Here is a 15,129-nt window from a genome sequence, read left to right on the forward strand (position 1 = left end):
TGTTTTCTGGTTTGTTTTATTACCGTACGGTTTGTTTTTATGGTTTTTTTTTGGGTATATATTATTATATTTTTTCCAACAACCATTAACCAAAATCATGATGAAAAACAAAACAATATATAAAAAATAGAGAGATTAGAAAGTACTTAGTGTGGTGCAATAATTATGTTTACCCGGGTGCTGAATTATGGGGGGGCAAAGATTTTTGGCAAGCATTTTTGGCAGATCAAAGGGGGGAAGCAAATTAATTTGGCAGGTCGAAAGGGGGGTGGGGCGCAAGCGATTTTGGCACAGATATTTTGGGCACCGTTTCTATATAGCCTATAGGCCTACGTATAGGTGTATAGGAAAATTTACGGGTGTAGGCCTATAGGAAAACATATGATTAGTGTAACGGGATTTCCCCTCTATAAATAGCGTGTTTTTCCATTATTTTGCAAGCCAAATAATCACGTGTTTTGCGGCTACATCAAGGTATTTTTTGTACCATACTTATGTTATTTTTAGAAGTTATCCATTGTATTCAGCGCGTACTGGTAACGTTGTAAGCTGTTGTACAGGAAGCGGCTTCGCCTTTGTGAGGATATAGCAATCGCGGACGCTGATTGGTTAAAAGTCAGCTGATCAAGATTTTAGCGTGGTCTTGAGGTGGGCGATTTGAGAAACTTGTCAGACCGAGAGACCGACCGACTGAGTGCAGACCGTGTGACGTGATTTCATTTCATTTCATATTTATTTAGTCTTATCAACAACAACAATTGACATTTTAAAAGGCACATATAGAAAATACTTAAATACATTTTATAAAAACAGAATAAGAATATAAACAGCACATATTTATAGAGAGCACGTTGATAAGACCAAGGATAGCCCAAAAAGCCATGGAGGCTTATTTCCATTGGGGTCCTTTAAAGGGGACAACATCAATGACAAAAGAAGGAAACAAACGAAACAGTCAAGTACTAGAACTACCCCTTCTTGTGATCTTGCCTTTGTAGCAAGATGAGCTTTTACTTTTTTTGAAGTTGGCATAGCCATTGATGGATTTAATATTGCTTGGGAGACAGTTCCAGGCCTTGACTGTAGTGTATTGGAAGGTGGTACTACCAATTTGCCCATGAAACTTTGGAACAACAAAATTGAGGTGGCTATCCCTGGTATTATACCGGTGTCTTTCAGTTACTTTTATAAAATGGTCACTCAGATAATCTGGAGACATGTTATTAAAATTTTTAAAAGCATGGTTAAGCTTCAATTGTTTAACTCTATCAACAGTATTTAAAAACTCAAGCCTATCAAGTTCAGTCTGGCCAACATGTGTCCGTGAGTCCAGACCAAGAATGAACCTAACAATTCTATTTTGCATAACTTGAAGTTTATTTTGGAGTTTTTTAGAAAGACCAGAGAACCAAGAAGAACAAGAATAATCAAAATAGCACTGAATCAAAGCAGACACTAAAGTTTTGCGAGTTTTTTGATCAAGAAACTGAGCTTGTCTGAATAAAAAATTGAGTCTTGCACCAGCCTTTTTAGAACCATATTAGCAATTGATTCACCTGATAAGTACTGATCTAATGTGATACCCAAATATTTAACAGATTGGGTAGATTGGATAGGTTCATTATTGCACATGACATTAAAATCACATTGTTTCTTCAATTTCCTGTGTGAACCAAACAGAATGGCCTCGGTCTTACCCAAGTGAAGAGACAGCTTATTGTCAATAAGCCACTGTTGACAAGACTCCAATTCCTTGCTGAGCTTGGAAGACATTTCCTTTGGAGCTTTGCCGTCAATAAGCAATGCACTATCGTCTGCATAAAGTAAAAGCTTACAGTCAACACTAATCGGCATGTCGTTGACGTAGCAGAGAAATAAAAGTGGCCCCAGGACACTGCCTTGGGGCACACCGCATGTAATTGCCATAGGTTTGGAGTTGGATTTATTAACACAGACTATCTGCTGTCTCTCACTTAGGTAAGACCTAAACCAATCTACTGATTCAATCCCCATTGCACGGAGCTTATTGCACAAAATATCATGGTTGACCGTGTCAAAGGCTTTCTGTAGGTCCAACATCACCATACCAGTGTAATTGCCTTGAGAAATCTGTGTACGCACGTGATCAGTGAGGTGAATAAGGCAAGTGTCGGTAGAGTAAGTACCTCTAAAACCAGATTGATGGGAATAAAGAAGATGATGGTCAGTTAAATACTGGTAAAGTTGATTGTGCACAGACTTCTCAAGAATCTTTGAGATTACACTTAGTATGCTGATGGGCCTATAGTTACCAACCATTGATCTACTACCTTTTTTAAATAGTGGGGTGACACGTGCACACTTCAATTCAACAGGAACTGAATTGGTTAAAATAGACAAATTAATAATAGAAGTTTGCACTGCTCTTTAGTTTTAGTACTGATGGATGGGGGAGTGGAGGACGACCAAGATGAAGACAATTTCGACGGGTGGACAGATAATATTTACCTTTGTGTGCTTTTCTGAAAGAAAGACGAGAGTTTAGAAGAGATGGAAATTACTGGCAATATTTTCGTGTGGAATTGGAGAAGACCAAGTAAATTGACAGCAGCGAATGGACGATACAAATTTACCAAGTTGACGAGTTTTAATTGTGACGACATTCACTTCGTAGCATGAGAAAGATTCCAATTTTCCCTTTATATTTGAGTGGATATTATCGCCTGGATTGAAGTTATATCTTCAATGGAGTTTTGGCAGCTCATGACGCACGCAATGGACATGATATTTTAAAGTGATTTAGCGAAGACGCCATTTTCTTCCAACGCATGTATTTCTGCAAAGGACATTTCGCAATTAAAAAGCTGGCCAGCAAAATGTCGGATTTTAATTACTTCAAAAGTGCACTTTCGCGACAACGACAGACAAGCAAGATCGACAGGCGACGGCATAATGGACATTGTGTGTATATTTTTAATGTGAGTTTATGATTTTGAGATGCATATCTAAATGTAAACAAACAATTTGTGCTTCTTGAGGGGGGGGGGATGAGTAAAATAAATGTTTGCCAAATTGGGATGTGTTTTGAGCAATGTTTTTGGTTTTATTTGTTTTGGACATTGTCTTGATGAGTCAAAAATATCTGAAATTGGGTCAAAGTTCAAGTTCAGGTCATTGTATGGCGGGGATTGGGACAAAACCTTGTGGAAAGTAAATTGGGTTAAAATATTATGTTTTTGCAGAACAAGCAGCACAGATGATTGCAAATTGTCATGACATTTTGTGTACAGAACCCGTACAGAAAGTCAAACTTTGTGTAAATAAATATTTGAAGCTATTTCATCATGTTGATTGACATTTGGTGGCTAAAGTATGGTGCGCCAAAAGCGTCATAATTGCGATTGTGAGCATGGTTCAGATATTGTGCACTTTGCGTAAAATTAGGCCAGGTTGAAATATTGTGTGACTATAAATAACATGTAGTTGCATAATTTACCAGATTTGTGCATGCTGATTGCGTAATCATATTTTGGTTTAGGCTAAATGCTCTGTGTATATTAAAATATAATGTAGTGCATCATTTGATTCAAGATTTGCATAATCTATCAGTGTTATATATTGGATATGTGATGGTGTCATATTTTAGGCCTTCCCTTACCTTAAATGGTTGTGGTGGAGACTCTTGTGCTTCTGGGTCTCTCTTGCTTTAATTAGTTGGAAAGTACAGTAAAATTGTCAACTTCAGGTCTTCTTGCTTTACTAGCCGGTAGTTACCTTTAAGCCCAGTAAAGCACCCCTTAATATCCAATTGTATGTCTGTGTGCATTTTGTGAATTAAAGTCCTTGGTTTATGTAAAATGCTCAATTTGTGAAATGTATAGTAAGCTATTTTCATAAAGATGTGTATTTATATCTTGAGTATGGCAAGCCATTGTTGACAAAATTAGCATTGAAACTGATGATTGGTGTGTGATAAAAATAGATCATTTCAATGTAATAAGTGACGCAGTTATTGACGAAATATTGTACTTGTGTGTATATTGTAAATTGTCAAGTTGAGCATTGGATAAAATTACACGGGATTTGTGTACCAACTCAAAAATGTGTGTTGATGAGTAAACAGGTTGTATTTCATTAAAGACACGTAGAAAACAGAAGAAACCGAAGTAGAGATACTAGTAACACTGACGGGTGGCTACAGCGTATTACTGGCGGAAGTTTCACTGCCTTCTATTTAGAGCTATGCAGACTCCTCGTGCACTTTTGAAGTCTGTGGTGGCCATAATGTGTCATTGTATTAAAAAGCTTGTTTTTATATAAAAGATTGTCTTTCAAGTGGAAATCTGCGCAGTGGTGCAGAATGTGTTGATGTGGCTCCCAGCATCAGCTCCCGAAGGTTGTGTGCAACATAGATTTCCATGAGGACATTCGTTAAACATGTGTGTAGGCATAATATGGTTTCAAAAATAATGCTCGCAGTGTGCATTCATAACGTCATTTGTTTGAAATAATTGTAAATGTAATATTAATGTTGGCAATTGCACTTTTGTGTCTTATGCATTAAGGAGTTGCAGATTAGGCGAGTTGTGAGAGAGCTTTTGTGAGAGTTTAGGGACGCGGAGGTTTGAGGCGCTCAAATTGCGAGTTAACATTTGTGTACAATGTTAGAGTCGTGTATGGTTCAGGATTGTGTGAGATTAAAATAGTTGGAGAATTGGCGAGTTCATGGTAAAAAGGTGCTCAGGTGATACCAGTAGAAAGAAATAGTGTACAGTTGTAGTAGAGACATTAAGGTTCAGGAGTAAGGTAAAAAGTCAATGGTTGTGAGGTTTGGCATTTTAAATAGTTTGTGCATGAAGTTAATAGTGCAGTGACCTTTGTTTATGTATTTACTTGTGTCAGGTGCTTTGATGAATCCTAAAAAAAGGTACCATGTATTACTTGTCATTGTGTAGGATGCTTTGATGAACCATAAAAAAAGTATTCTTTGTAATGTAAATTGTGAAACTTTATGTAAAATGATGTAATGCGTTTAATCATAACTTTGTATGGCAGGCCATTTGCGTCATAATAAAGTATGGTAGGCCATTTGCGTCATAACAGCAGATAAAAACACACTGTTGCTAATTGTTTAATTAAACAGCTGTGCATTTTAAAATCAAATCATTCCTTTCAGCCAGGTATAGTAAGCCATTTGTGACATAAACTGTTATTCATGTAGTAGAGTAAGAGGCATCTTAGAACTTTAATAAAACTTGTTAACAAATAATAATATTCATTGTTTATTGTCTTTATAAGCCTGACCAGGATTCCTTTGACGGATACCTCGGTGTGTTCTGCCACACCAACTTACCCTGATGGTGGCAATATTTCTGTTCGCATAAATCTGCGTCTTTTAGAAACCAGCCTTCGCTACTTTATATTTTCCCCTAAAAGGAGGGGTGGCGCTGCTCCAAAAATTGTGGCAAATCCGCTCGGCCATTCAACAAATAGGGTCAGCCAGTCCCACCCCCGTTCCTTTTACATTAGGAACACGTTCAAATATGCAAAATTTTCTGCTCGCATTATACGATAAGACAATTAAAGGTTTTAAATTCGGGTTCCCAAAAATCTTAGTGTGTAAAGAGAGCGGGGGTAAAGGTTTTTTGGCACGTCACGGGGGTTGTGGCGTAGATTTCTTTTTGACATTGGGGATGACGGATGAGGATGGAAAACATTTCTTGAAGTATGGTGAATTCAGCACCTCTTAGCGACCAAATAAAGCTTGTGGTATAATATGTGCGCGAAGCGCGCGAAAAAATTTGCCATATTTAGGTTAAAATTATAAAAAATGGTGCAAAAGTTGAAAATATGTGCGCGAAGCACACAGAAATTGGCTCTTTTTTGGCCTAAAATGGCCAAATATGAGGTTAATTTGGTCAAAAACCCACATACAGGCGTCAACATGGGGGGGTGATTGTATGGATCATCATCCCCGGTAAAATATTCCATCCCCCGGGATCTACGCCTATGGGGGTGAGATTTTTGGCACGGACAAGGGGGGGGGGGGCCAAGCAATTTTTGGCAGACCACTTTGAGAATCACCACCTAGGGGTACATGCCGGGTAGGCCTACACCTTTTGCACAGCCCTTTAAGGGGGTACTACACCCCTGTCCAATTTTGTGTCTATTTTTGCATTTATTTTTGCACTGGAAATTTTATATCAGCACAGATAACAGTTGTGGAGTTACAGTCATAAATGAGGGAAAACCAGTGTTTGATCAATAAATCAATAACTATACTTGCCTTGAGTTGTTGAATTTTCTGTGCAGTAGTTGTAGTCCTTGCCCCTATAATATACATATCTTACTTGTCACCAATGTGCTATAATTTTGAGAAAAATGCAAAAATAGGTACAAAATTGACCAGGGGTGTAGTACCCCCTTAATATTGTTCGATTGTTTTAGCACCTTCATGTCGTGTTATTTTAGGGCCTAAGTAAATGCACAGGGATTATGTTTATGCAGCACATTCAATGCAGAGTATATTATTGTGTTCATGCTTCAATACAACCAGAACCGAATTACGACCCGGTCCCTGGCCATGAGCTGCCATGTTTTGTATAGGCCTACATAAATACTTGGTAGAAAGTGCATGTTGAACTTGTATTTACCCAGAGGATTATTCAATGTCTTCCCAGACCTGCAATGTAACAACGTGCGGAACCTGCTTTTCGCTTGCATGTTGTTACTTTCAACACGGCATGATGCAGTCATGTCTACAGTAGAATTCACCACGATCTTTGCAGGACTTAAACCCCATTAAAAGCTATTAAATCAAGATAACACTCATTGAAAACAGCTCAACTAATTCAGATCTTCTCTAGCTAAATCCACACTCTCCATGTTTCTGTTTTACCTGTGCAATGAGCAATGAGCTGGTATTATAGTTTCAGTTGGAAAGCAAACGCAAGGTAATAATACTGTGCGGACCTTTGTTTACGAAATGAAACAATAGTCTGCTTATTGTTAACCAGCATTCTTGAAAATGAGAAGCATAATGGTTGCAGGCTTAACACGGTTTGAAAATAATTTCTTCATATTTTTTGGTGTTATATGTCGTTTTTTATATTCTTCCTAAAACACAAAAGTGCGAATATTTCCAAACACCTAAATTAGCTAAAAATTTAGGACATGTTACAAAACTATATTTTCTAGAATTTCAGAGAATACTTTAAATATATTGGCCGGTAATTTTTCACACAGTGACGTTAACTAGGCAATTGCCTATACTTCTAACATACACTATTTGTGGAGGTCACGCGTCAATGGGGAGAGCACTGTGTATTGTGTATAGGAAAACGGACAGTAACTACAGTATAGAGATCATCATAAAGGAATTCACAATAACATGAACATGTTTAAAGCAACTTCCTCCTAGGCTGTTGGCATATTTGTTTCAGGGGACACTAAAAGGACAAGAGGTTTTTCCTGCCCGGCGATGATTAACTTTTGGTGATGATAACGTGAACGACCGTGCCTTTTTTCAATCATTAAATTATCATAGCACGGGTACAAAGCGTTATTTTAAAATAGGGGGTCATTGGGTACAAACAAAATTAAAAAGGGGATCATTGGGTATAATATTTTGAAAAAAGGGGGGTCATTTATTTCAGTATAAGATTTCAAAAAAGGGTCATCGGGTAGAAAATTTGGAAAAAATTAAGCAAAATTTTGAAAGTTTCGGCACAATGATATTTTTGAAAAAATTGAGCAAAATTTGAAAGTTTCGGCATTATTTTTTGGCATTTTGATGATGCTATTTTAGAAAATCTAGAAAAAAGGGGTCATTAGGTAGCAGCAACCAAAAAAGGGGGTCATTGGGTAGCCGCTACTAAAAAAAGAGGGGGATGCATCGGGTATAGTCGACTTAAAAAAAAGGCACATACCGTCACTTCCAAAGTTGAGTGCCCCCCGGGATGGGGGTCTTGCGGCGATTTGTCATTACACATACATTTTCAAGATGGAATTAGGAATTAAGACTTGTTATATTGAAAATGAATCAATCCCAAGTTTTACCATACGTAGGCCTAGGAAAAAAATACTTGAATTTTTGGTTCATCCCAAATCATGGGGGGGGGGGGGTCCCAAATATCAAATATGTTAATAAGATAATAAGAGTGAAAATTCATATACCAGTAGACAACGAGAAAATATTATTTGATGAAAATTGAATACTATCAAAATGTGCGGCAATTTCTTGCTACCATTATAAGGTAAAAATACGGACATGCATATAGAATGTCGAATGTCAGCGCTCTGTATATTTAATTTCAACTGCTTCATCATATAGTCAGTCCAAGCTTACATAACACAAAATAGCTTTCCATAGACTTTACGTGCACGTGCACAAAATAGGGGTCGTGTTTTAGGCCATAAGTCGAGTTACCTCTTACTTTAAAATATATATTTGATATCAGCAAAATTTTGCATAATATATTCTGAAAATGACATAACATTAGGTTTACATTTTGAGAAAATTAGCGTTATAAGGCCAGATTTTCCCGTTTGCAGAGATTCACAAAGTCTAATAAAACACGATTTTTAACACTAAAATTGTTAATATTGTACCGATTTTCTTTAATTTTTATGCAAAGTTGGGACTAAACTTTTACCGGAAACCGCTTCACATGCGGATTCAGTGGTATGAACCCTTAAGGGTGATGGGCTGCATGGTAGCATTACGCCAGCATTGGGCATGGCTGAATATCATGATTCACGATGCATTCTGGGTTTGAATTCAGAAAGTTTATTTACTTACCGGATCGCGCTAAAGGAACTTTAAAGTTGGTATGCATACATGAATTGAATTGAATTTACATTATATTCATATATAGGTTTGCTATATAATACTACAGAAGAAGTACAAGATACTTTGCAGGCAGATAGTTTTTACAACTATATATACCGGTACTTGGGGAAATTGTGTAATATCAGAGAGCTTCAGAGGAAGCATTAGTTTCAACAGGCAGAGTGGAAGTTACTCAATGTTTGTACCTGTCGATGGAGATATACCAGAAAAGCTCGGAAATAGCCGTATGCACTGACTTGAGAAAGCAGAACAGAAAGTTTGCTCAACTTAAGTTTACATAGCAATTGTTTATATTCGGAAGTGTTGCGTTGCGTATGCCTTTGGTTAAAACTTGAGTGCACGAATAATGATGCTTAAAACTTTTATCTCAGAGGAAAACTGGACTATGTGCAAAACTTTCTAAATATCCGGCCTAGCAGTGGGTGCATTGTTTGTGAGCCCGGATTGGGTGAAAATGACACCGATACCAGCGCCTGGTGCCGCAACATTAGTAGGCCTATACATGATACTTTTGGCCCAAGTCATTGTAATACATGGATTTAAACATGTTGTCATCGTACATGGACTTGATGTTAATGGTAATAATAATATTACCAGCTTGGATGATTTAAAACACATGATTGTGAAGGTGAGTGTGCCGGTGTGTAGGGATCGGGACATGGCAGGATCACTCTGGGACCGGGCTCTGGGAAATTTTACACATTGTTTTGTATTGTACAATATGTATATCTTTATAAGTATCAAAAGCACTTAAAGCAATAATTGTGATTTGCATAAAGAATAGATTCGTATTTAATTGTTTGTTTTCACTGATCACATTATCCCTTTTAATTTCGAGCCAAACAAATGAGGTATAAGGCCGTATAAAATTAATGTTTTGGTTCTCGTCCAGAGGATTTTCATGAATTGATGAGGAGGGAGGTGTTTTTTTTTTTTTTTTTTTTTCAATGTAAAATTAGCATTGTCAGTAGTTTTCGGTCTTTCCAACAGTGCTCGAGGAAACGATGAGGCCCTTTTTTTTTTTTTTTTTCAAATGTGAGATTCTGAGGATAAACCCCTAGAGTACCACAAAAGACTTGGAAGTGATGCTTGTTCTCTAATAAACTTATTTATATGTATGAAGATTTCATAAATCATTCCAAAGTCTAAAAAATTGAAAAATCTAAATAAAAAAAAAATCTGACAAATCCCAGAAATTGAGGAGGGAGGGGACGAGAACCAAAATATTAATTTTACACGGCCTAACGAAGAAAATTACATTTCACTGCACGGAGCATCGCACTCGACGTGTGTACATACAAGCTGACATCCACGGTACATGTCAGCAAGTATTCGATCATTGAACTCTGAATAAAACCGGGTCGACCCGGTTTTAATACAAAAAGTCAATTTTACTGTTATTAAAGCACTTCAGGCTTAGTCTTTTACGTGGTATTTTAGTAAACCATTAGGCATTATTATGCAATAAGTATAAATCCGAGTAAAATTGAGGGCGTCGCTGTGAAGCAAATCACACATTATGGCTTTAAAAGTACGATACAATTCAGAAAGGAAATGATGTATTAATACGCTGGCGAAGTTACGTAATTAATCGAATTAATTACCATAGCAATAGGTGAAAACAATTTTGAACATATCGCGCTGCACTACAAGCAGGTTATCTTCTGTGTATGTCTGCAATCATAGATTGAATACAATTACTGGTCTTTTCAGAGATACTAATCTTACAGGTGTAAGTGATCAGCATGATATGGTTCAATGCAGCGGTATCGCGTGAACGTATCAGTGCAGCGCGGTATATTCAAAAATTGTTTTCACCTATTGCTATGGTAGTTAATCCGATTATTACGTAACTTCGCCAGCGTATTGAATTCAAGTAGCACGGCAGATTTCTGCCAAAATTAGCAGTTTAAAAAAAAAAGCACAAAAATTGATTTTCCATGCCAATTTTTTGGGGTCCGCCATAACAACTTAGGCCTATACCTTAATATCTAAATTGACGAAAATTTCATATTTCTGTTCTAAAGACACAAAACTAGAAAAAGTTTTCTCAAATTTTTGAATTTTTTTCTTCGTTTTAAAAATATAGGCCTATGGCGGTCAAAACGTATCAAAATTTGGCTTTAATTTTTCAATTTTTACCAAAATTTTCAAGGAATATCATCATTACTTTTAAAGATACAAAACAAAACAATCTCTAAAATTTCTCAATTTGAGTGATCCTGCGTGCCACCTTAAGGTTTGCACATCTAGTTCCCGGTTCTAGTCGCATACATTTAATTATAGAAGTCAAAACTATAGTTTTAATTGTTGGATTCCAACAAATTAAAACTATACTGACTTCTATTTTACTTGTACTACATAATGTACCAAGTCTCAGCTATAGACGAATCCAATTTCACGTATTCCTACACCTCAATAGCAGCCATTAGCTGGGTCCCCGTTGGCTCTATCTCACCTAAAATGTGAAATGATGCGGCCTTGGAGGGTATTTTAAACTGCATTCTATCACAGTGTGTTACACGTAGACAAAAGAATGATGACAGTCTACAACACAAAAGAATCTAAAGAATCCTGACCATGACTTGGCTCGTTATAGATGTCCTTATAGAGGTTAGGCCTATTCACTTCACTCATGTGTGACTTCTAACAAAAGGCGCTGGTTCCCGTAGTATTCGCTACTTGCACGGTTCCGCCATTATGCACTATGTGCGGGGAGAGCCTCGAACTGGCAGCATAGGCCTACATGAAAGGAAGAATTATGTAACCTTACACAGAACGTTATGACTAGTTCAATTCCCATTCATGTATGCTGCCAGTTCGAGGCTCTCCCCGCACATAGTGCATAATGGCGGAACCGTGCAAGTAGCGAATTCCTCATTCAAACCAATTCAATGCACGACCTCGGAGTTACCTGCATGACTTTGGCGGGCTATTTTGAAACAGTGATGGTTGCACATGCAGGGACTTCTTTTGAAAGTCCTAAACAAGGTATAGGCCTATAGACGAATCTAAATTCACGCATTCCTATACCTGACTAGCAGCCTTTAGTTGGGTAGCCGTCGGCTACAATGCACTCAAAATGTGAAATGATTCGGCCTTGGCGGCAATTTTAAACTGCATCCCATCACCCGTTTTACACCTTCCGCGAAAACACAGGTAGACAAAAGAATAACACAATTTACAGTTCCCGACGACAAAACACGTCCACACAGCATGGTATATTCGCTGTTGAAGTGACGTAATAATCGGATTAACTATGCATTGATGTACTTGCGAACAAAAGGACTATGTAGGCTAGATGCGACGGGATTACCTGCGGAATTATCTCCATTATATACATTATTAGCTATTATTCTATTAACCCTCCTCGTCCTTACATCTTCTCTAGGTGTTAGGCGGCTTTTATTTGCACAATTGGACGCTCAAAACACCAGGTTGGTGCTAGCGGCTACCCAAAGATGTCCGACCAAATCCTGACCATGACTTGGCTACTTGGATTCGTCTATAGCAGTCGTTGATAGGATATGCAGCTTATAGAACACGGATAACCTCTAGTTACTTAGCAAATAACTTTGCATAATTGGGAGTACTATGTAATTCAATCATTTGGCCTCGCTTTCAGTTTTCTGCTCCGCTAAATTGGACAGACTAAGCAGAGCCAAACGCCGCCAATGGCGACGAAGTGGTCAATTACGAAAATTATTTGTCTATACATTTTCTGAATCCTATGACCAGAATACATTAGAAATGATGAAGTTTAAAATTTGACCCCATGTAAAGTTTAATAATCTTTCCCACGGACATGGGACAATATTTTGTTTTAGAACAACAAAATTTGCGTACTAGGGACTTTAAGGATGACGAAGAAATATCTGGATGCATCTCGGTACTAGACTATATATCGTGTTCAAACACCCCTTACGGTATAAATAGATTAGCCCATCAAAAGTGGAATCGCCTGGTGCCCTGCTGTTAGTCAGTTAAAATTGAATACAAGTAGAAGTAAGCAAATAATAGTAGCTGAAGGCGCCATTAAACTCAAAGAAAGTAAGCAAATATTTTTTTACCTTTTTATGAACAGTCAGTGGAATCGAGTCATGTGCCCCCCGCCATTTTTTTTAACCTGCGGACTCCACTGTTGACATTTTCCACTCCAGATTCCAAGTTCTGCATGCATTGTTGTGACAAGCTTTTGCTATATTTTTCCAGGTCGATTGCATATTAAGGTTTCTTTGTGACAAAATCTACAATCAACTTCGCATGAACCGGTTCTTTCATTAAAAATAATGATGTGTCAAAAGTTGAATACTTTGAAGTTTCGATCCATGCATGCATGCATGCGGAACAGAATGCGTTTGCATGGAAATTCATTCGTTCAATTGAGAATTATGCATATTAAGTGTTTGGTTTTCTGTACTCCATTGATGCAGGTAGGCCTAGGTGCATATCTTCTGGAGCGTGCCTGGAGGAGGATTTGAACTAATGACCTTCCTTCCGTGCATCCTGCTCAAGTTCCACTGAGTTTCTTATCGTATCTGATAGGGCCACGGTTAGGGCCTGTGGGGTGAATTTATGTTAGAACTAAAACGTTCTTTACCATTAATTTACGGTATATTAACTTTACTGGTAGGCCTAGTATGATTTGGATGGCCGGTCTCAAACTTGTTTTCTATCTCGCGTTACTCGAGTTACCATCAATGACGTTGAGTTACAAACCCGTTGTGATCTTTCATGGACTGTTTCAGCCTGCTCAAAATTTGCATGCTACATTGGCACACATGATTGAAGAGGTAAGCAAGTTATCGGAGGAGCTCGTATCGGAGGCTTCCTGTAGGCCTATTAATTTTTGAACTAACGGGGTTGCATATTAAGTGGGACTACATATACAGGGTGTCCCAAAAAAAAGAGGCCCCTCATTGCGCCCTCTTTTTCTCCTATTTCTGAAAAGTTGATCAAATATATTTTAGTATGTAAAGAAACCTTGAGTCGTTAGCTTTAATAGGCCTAAACCAAAACAATTATATCAATCGGCTCACAACTTTTGAAGATATGCTCTTTTAAAGAAATGTACCCGTTTTTCACTCTGTCCACGGAGAAGGTTTGGCTACTTCAAAGATTGAAAAGGAGTACACATACCATGCATGAATATCAAACATTCCTCAATGATAACTTTATAAAATAACTTTATTTATGGAATGGGCTTTACCGGTGGGTTTATGGGCAATGGATTTTGTTAATAGTGTCATTAATTTGTGGGTAAAATGGATGCCGAATGGGACTTCTTTTGCTTTACTTGCAATTACTTATTTTTCTTGGTTATTTATGCCTTCTTGTTTTATTATATTTCTTGTTGTTTCTTGCTTTCTTTTCTTTTTTTATTTACAACATAAGTAATTTCTCTTTTTAGGATAAAAGGTAGTCCTAAAAGGCTGTTTGGTTTGTCTTTGGTTTTTCTGAAGTGAGTTTACTGTGCTGCTCTGCCCTCTATGTTGCCTCCTTGGCGAATACAGGTATCAGCCCTGGTCCTCATTGTATCAATTGCGTTGCGTACCATCCTTGTGCGCCGGATGCATTCAGTAATACGTTTGCGAAGATCTTGGATTTTGCCACAAAAGAAAAAAATCAAGTGGTGTGAGGTCTGGTGATCGTGCAGGCCACTCCACAGCATGAGCCATCCCAACCACTCTGTTTGCTATCCGTGGACAGAGTGAAAACGGGTACTTTTATTCAAAGGGGCATATCTTGAAAATTTGTGAGCCGATTGAAATAATTGTTTTGGTTTATTAAAGCTAACGATTAAAGGTGTCTTTACATACCAAAATATATTTAATCAACTTTTCAGAAATAGGAGAAAAAGAGAGCGCAATGAGGGGCCTCTTTTTTTTGGGACACCCTGTATATATATAATACCGTTTTTAAAGACAGCAAGTTCCAGTAACTGTAGCAGTATTATACTCAGACGCTTCAGGTGAAGCTAGACGTTCGCCTTTCGTATCTCTTTCCTTGTTGATAAAATTAACGTTGTGAAGATAGGACATCTGGGCCCTACACAGTGTCAACACCCTGTATTATAAATATTTTTTCCATAGGCTACAGCTCAATACTCCATTGAAATCAATATTCTATTATTGACACAGATAAAGAAATTAAGTTTACATATGCATTGTGTTATAGGGCTTGCACCTGGAACTTAACTGAATGGGCTGAACGTGTTCCTTTATATACCTATAAAGTAGAATTGTAATTCTCAAAATTAAATATATCAAAATTTTTACATTGGATTTCAAAATCAGTAA

At 37.6% G+C, this 15,129-nt stretch overlaps 1 protein-coding gene across 3 annotated transcripts in view; it reads left to right on the plus strand.

The window, feature by feature from the left end:
* The first annotated feature begins 8,951 nt into the window (after nucleotides 1–8,951).
* Nucleotides 8,952–15,129, plus strand: part of LOC140138787 (lysosomal thioesterase PPT2-A-like) — a 33,991-nt gene continuing 27,813 nt past the window's right edge. Inside the window, exon 1 of one of the 3 annotated variants that reach the window (XM_072160556.1) lies at nucleotides 8,952–9,458. In XM_072160556.1, the coding sequence (XP_072016657.1) occupies nucleotides 9,285–9,458 (174 nt within the window). In that variant the 5' untranslated portion in view covers nucleotides 8,952–9,284. Of the gene's footprint in view, nucleotides 9,459–13,418; nucleotides 13,624–15,129 lie in introns of those variants that run through there. The other 2 variants (XM_072160555.1, XM_072160558.1) reach the window with 2 other exon arrangements.

This window comes from Amphiura filiformis, chromosome 18 (assembly GCF_039555335.1).
Source record: "Amphiura filiformis chromosome 18, Afil_fr2py, whole genome shotgun sequence".
Classification (NCBI taxonomy): Eukaryota; Metazoa; Echinodermata; class Ophiuroidea; order Amphilepidida; family Amphiuridae; genus Amphiura; species Amphiura filiformis.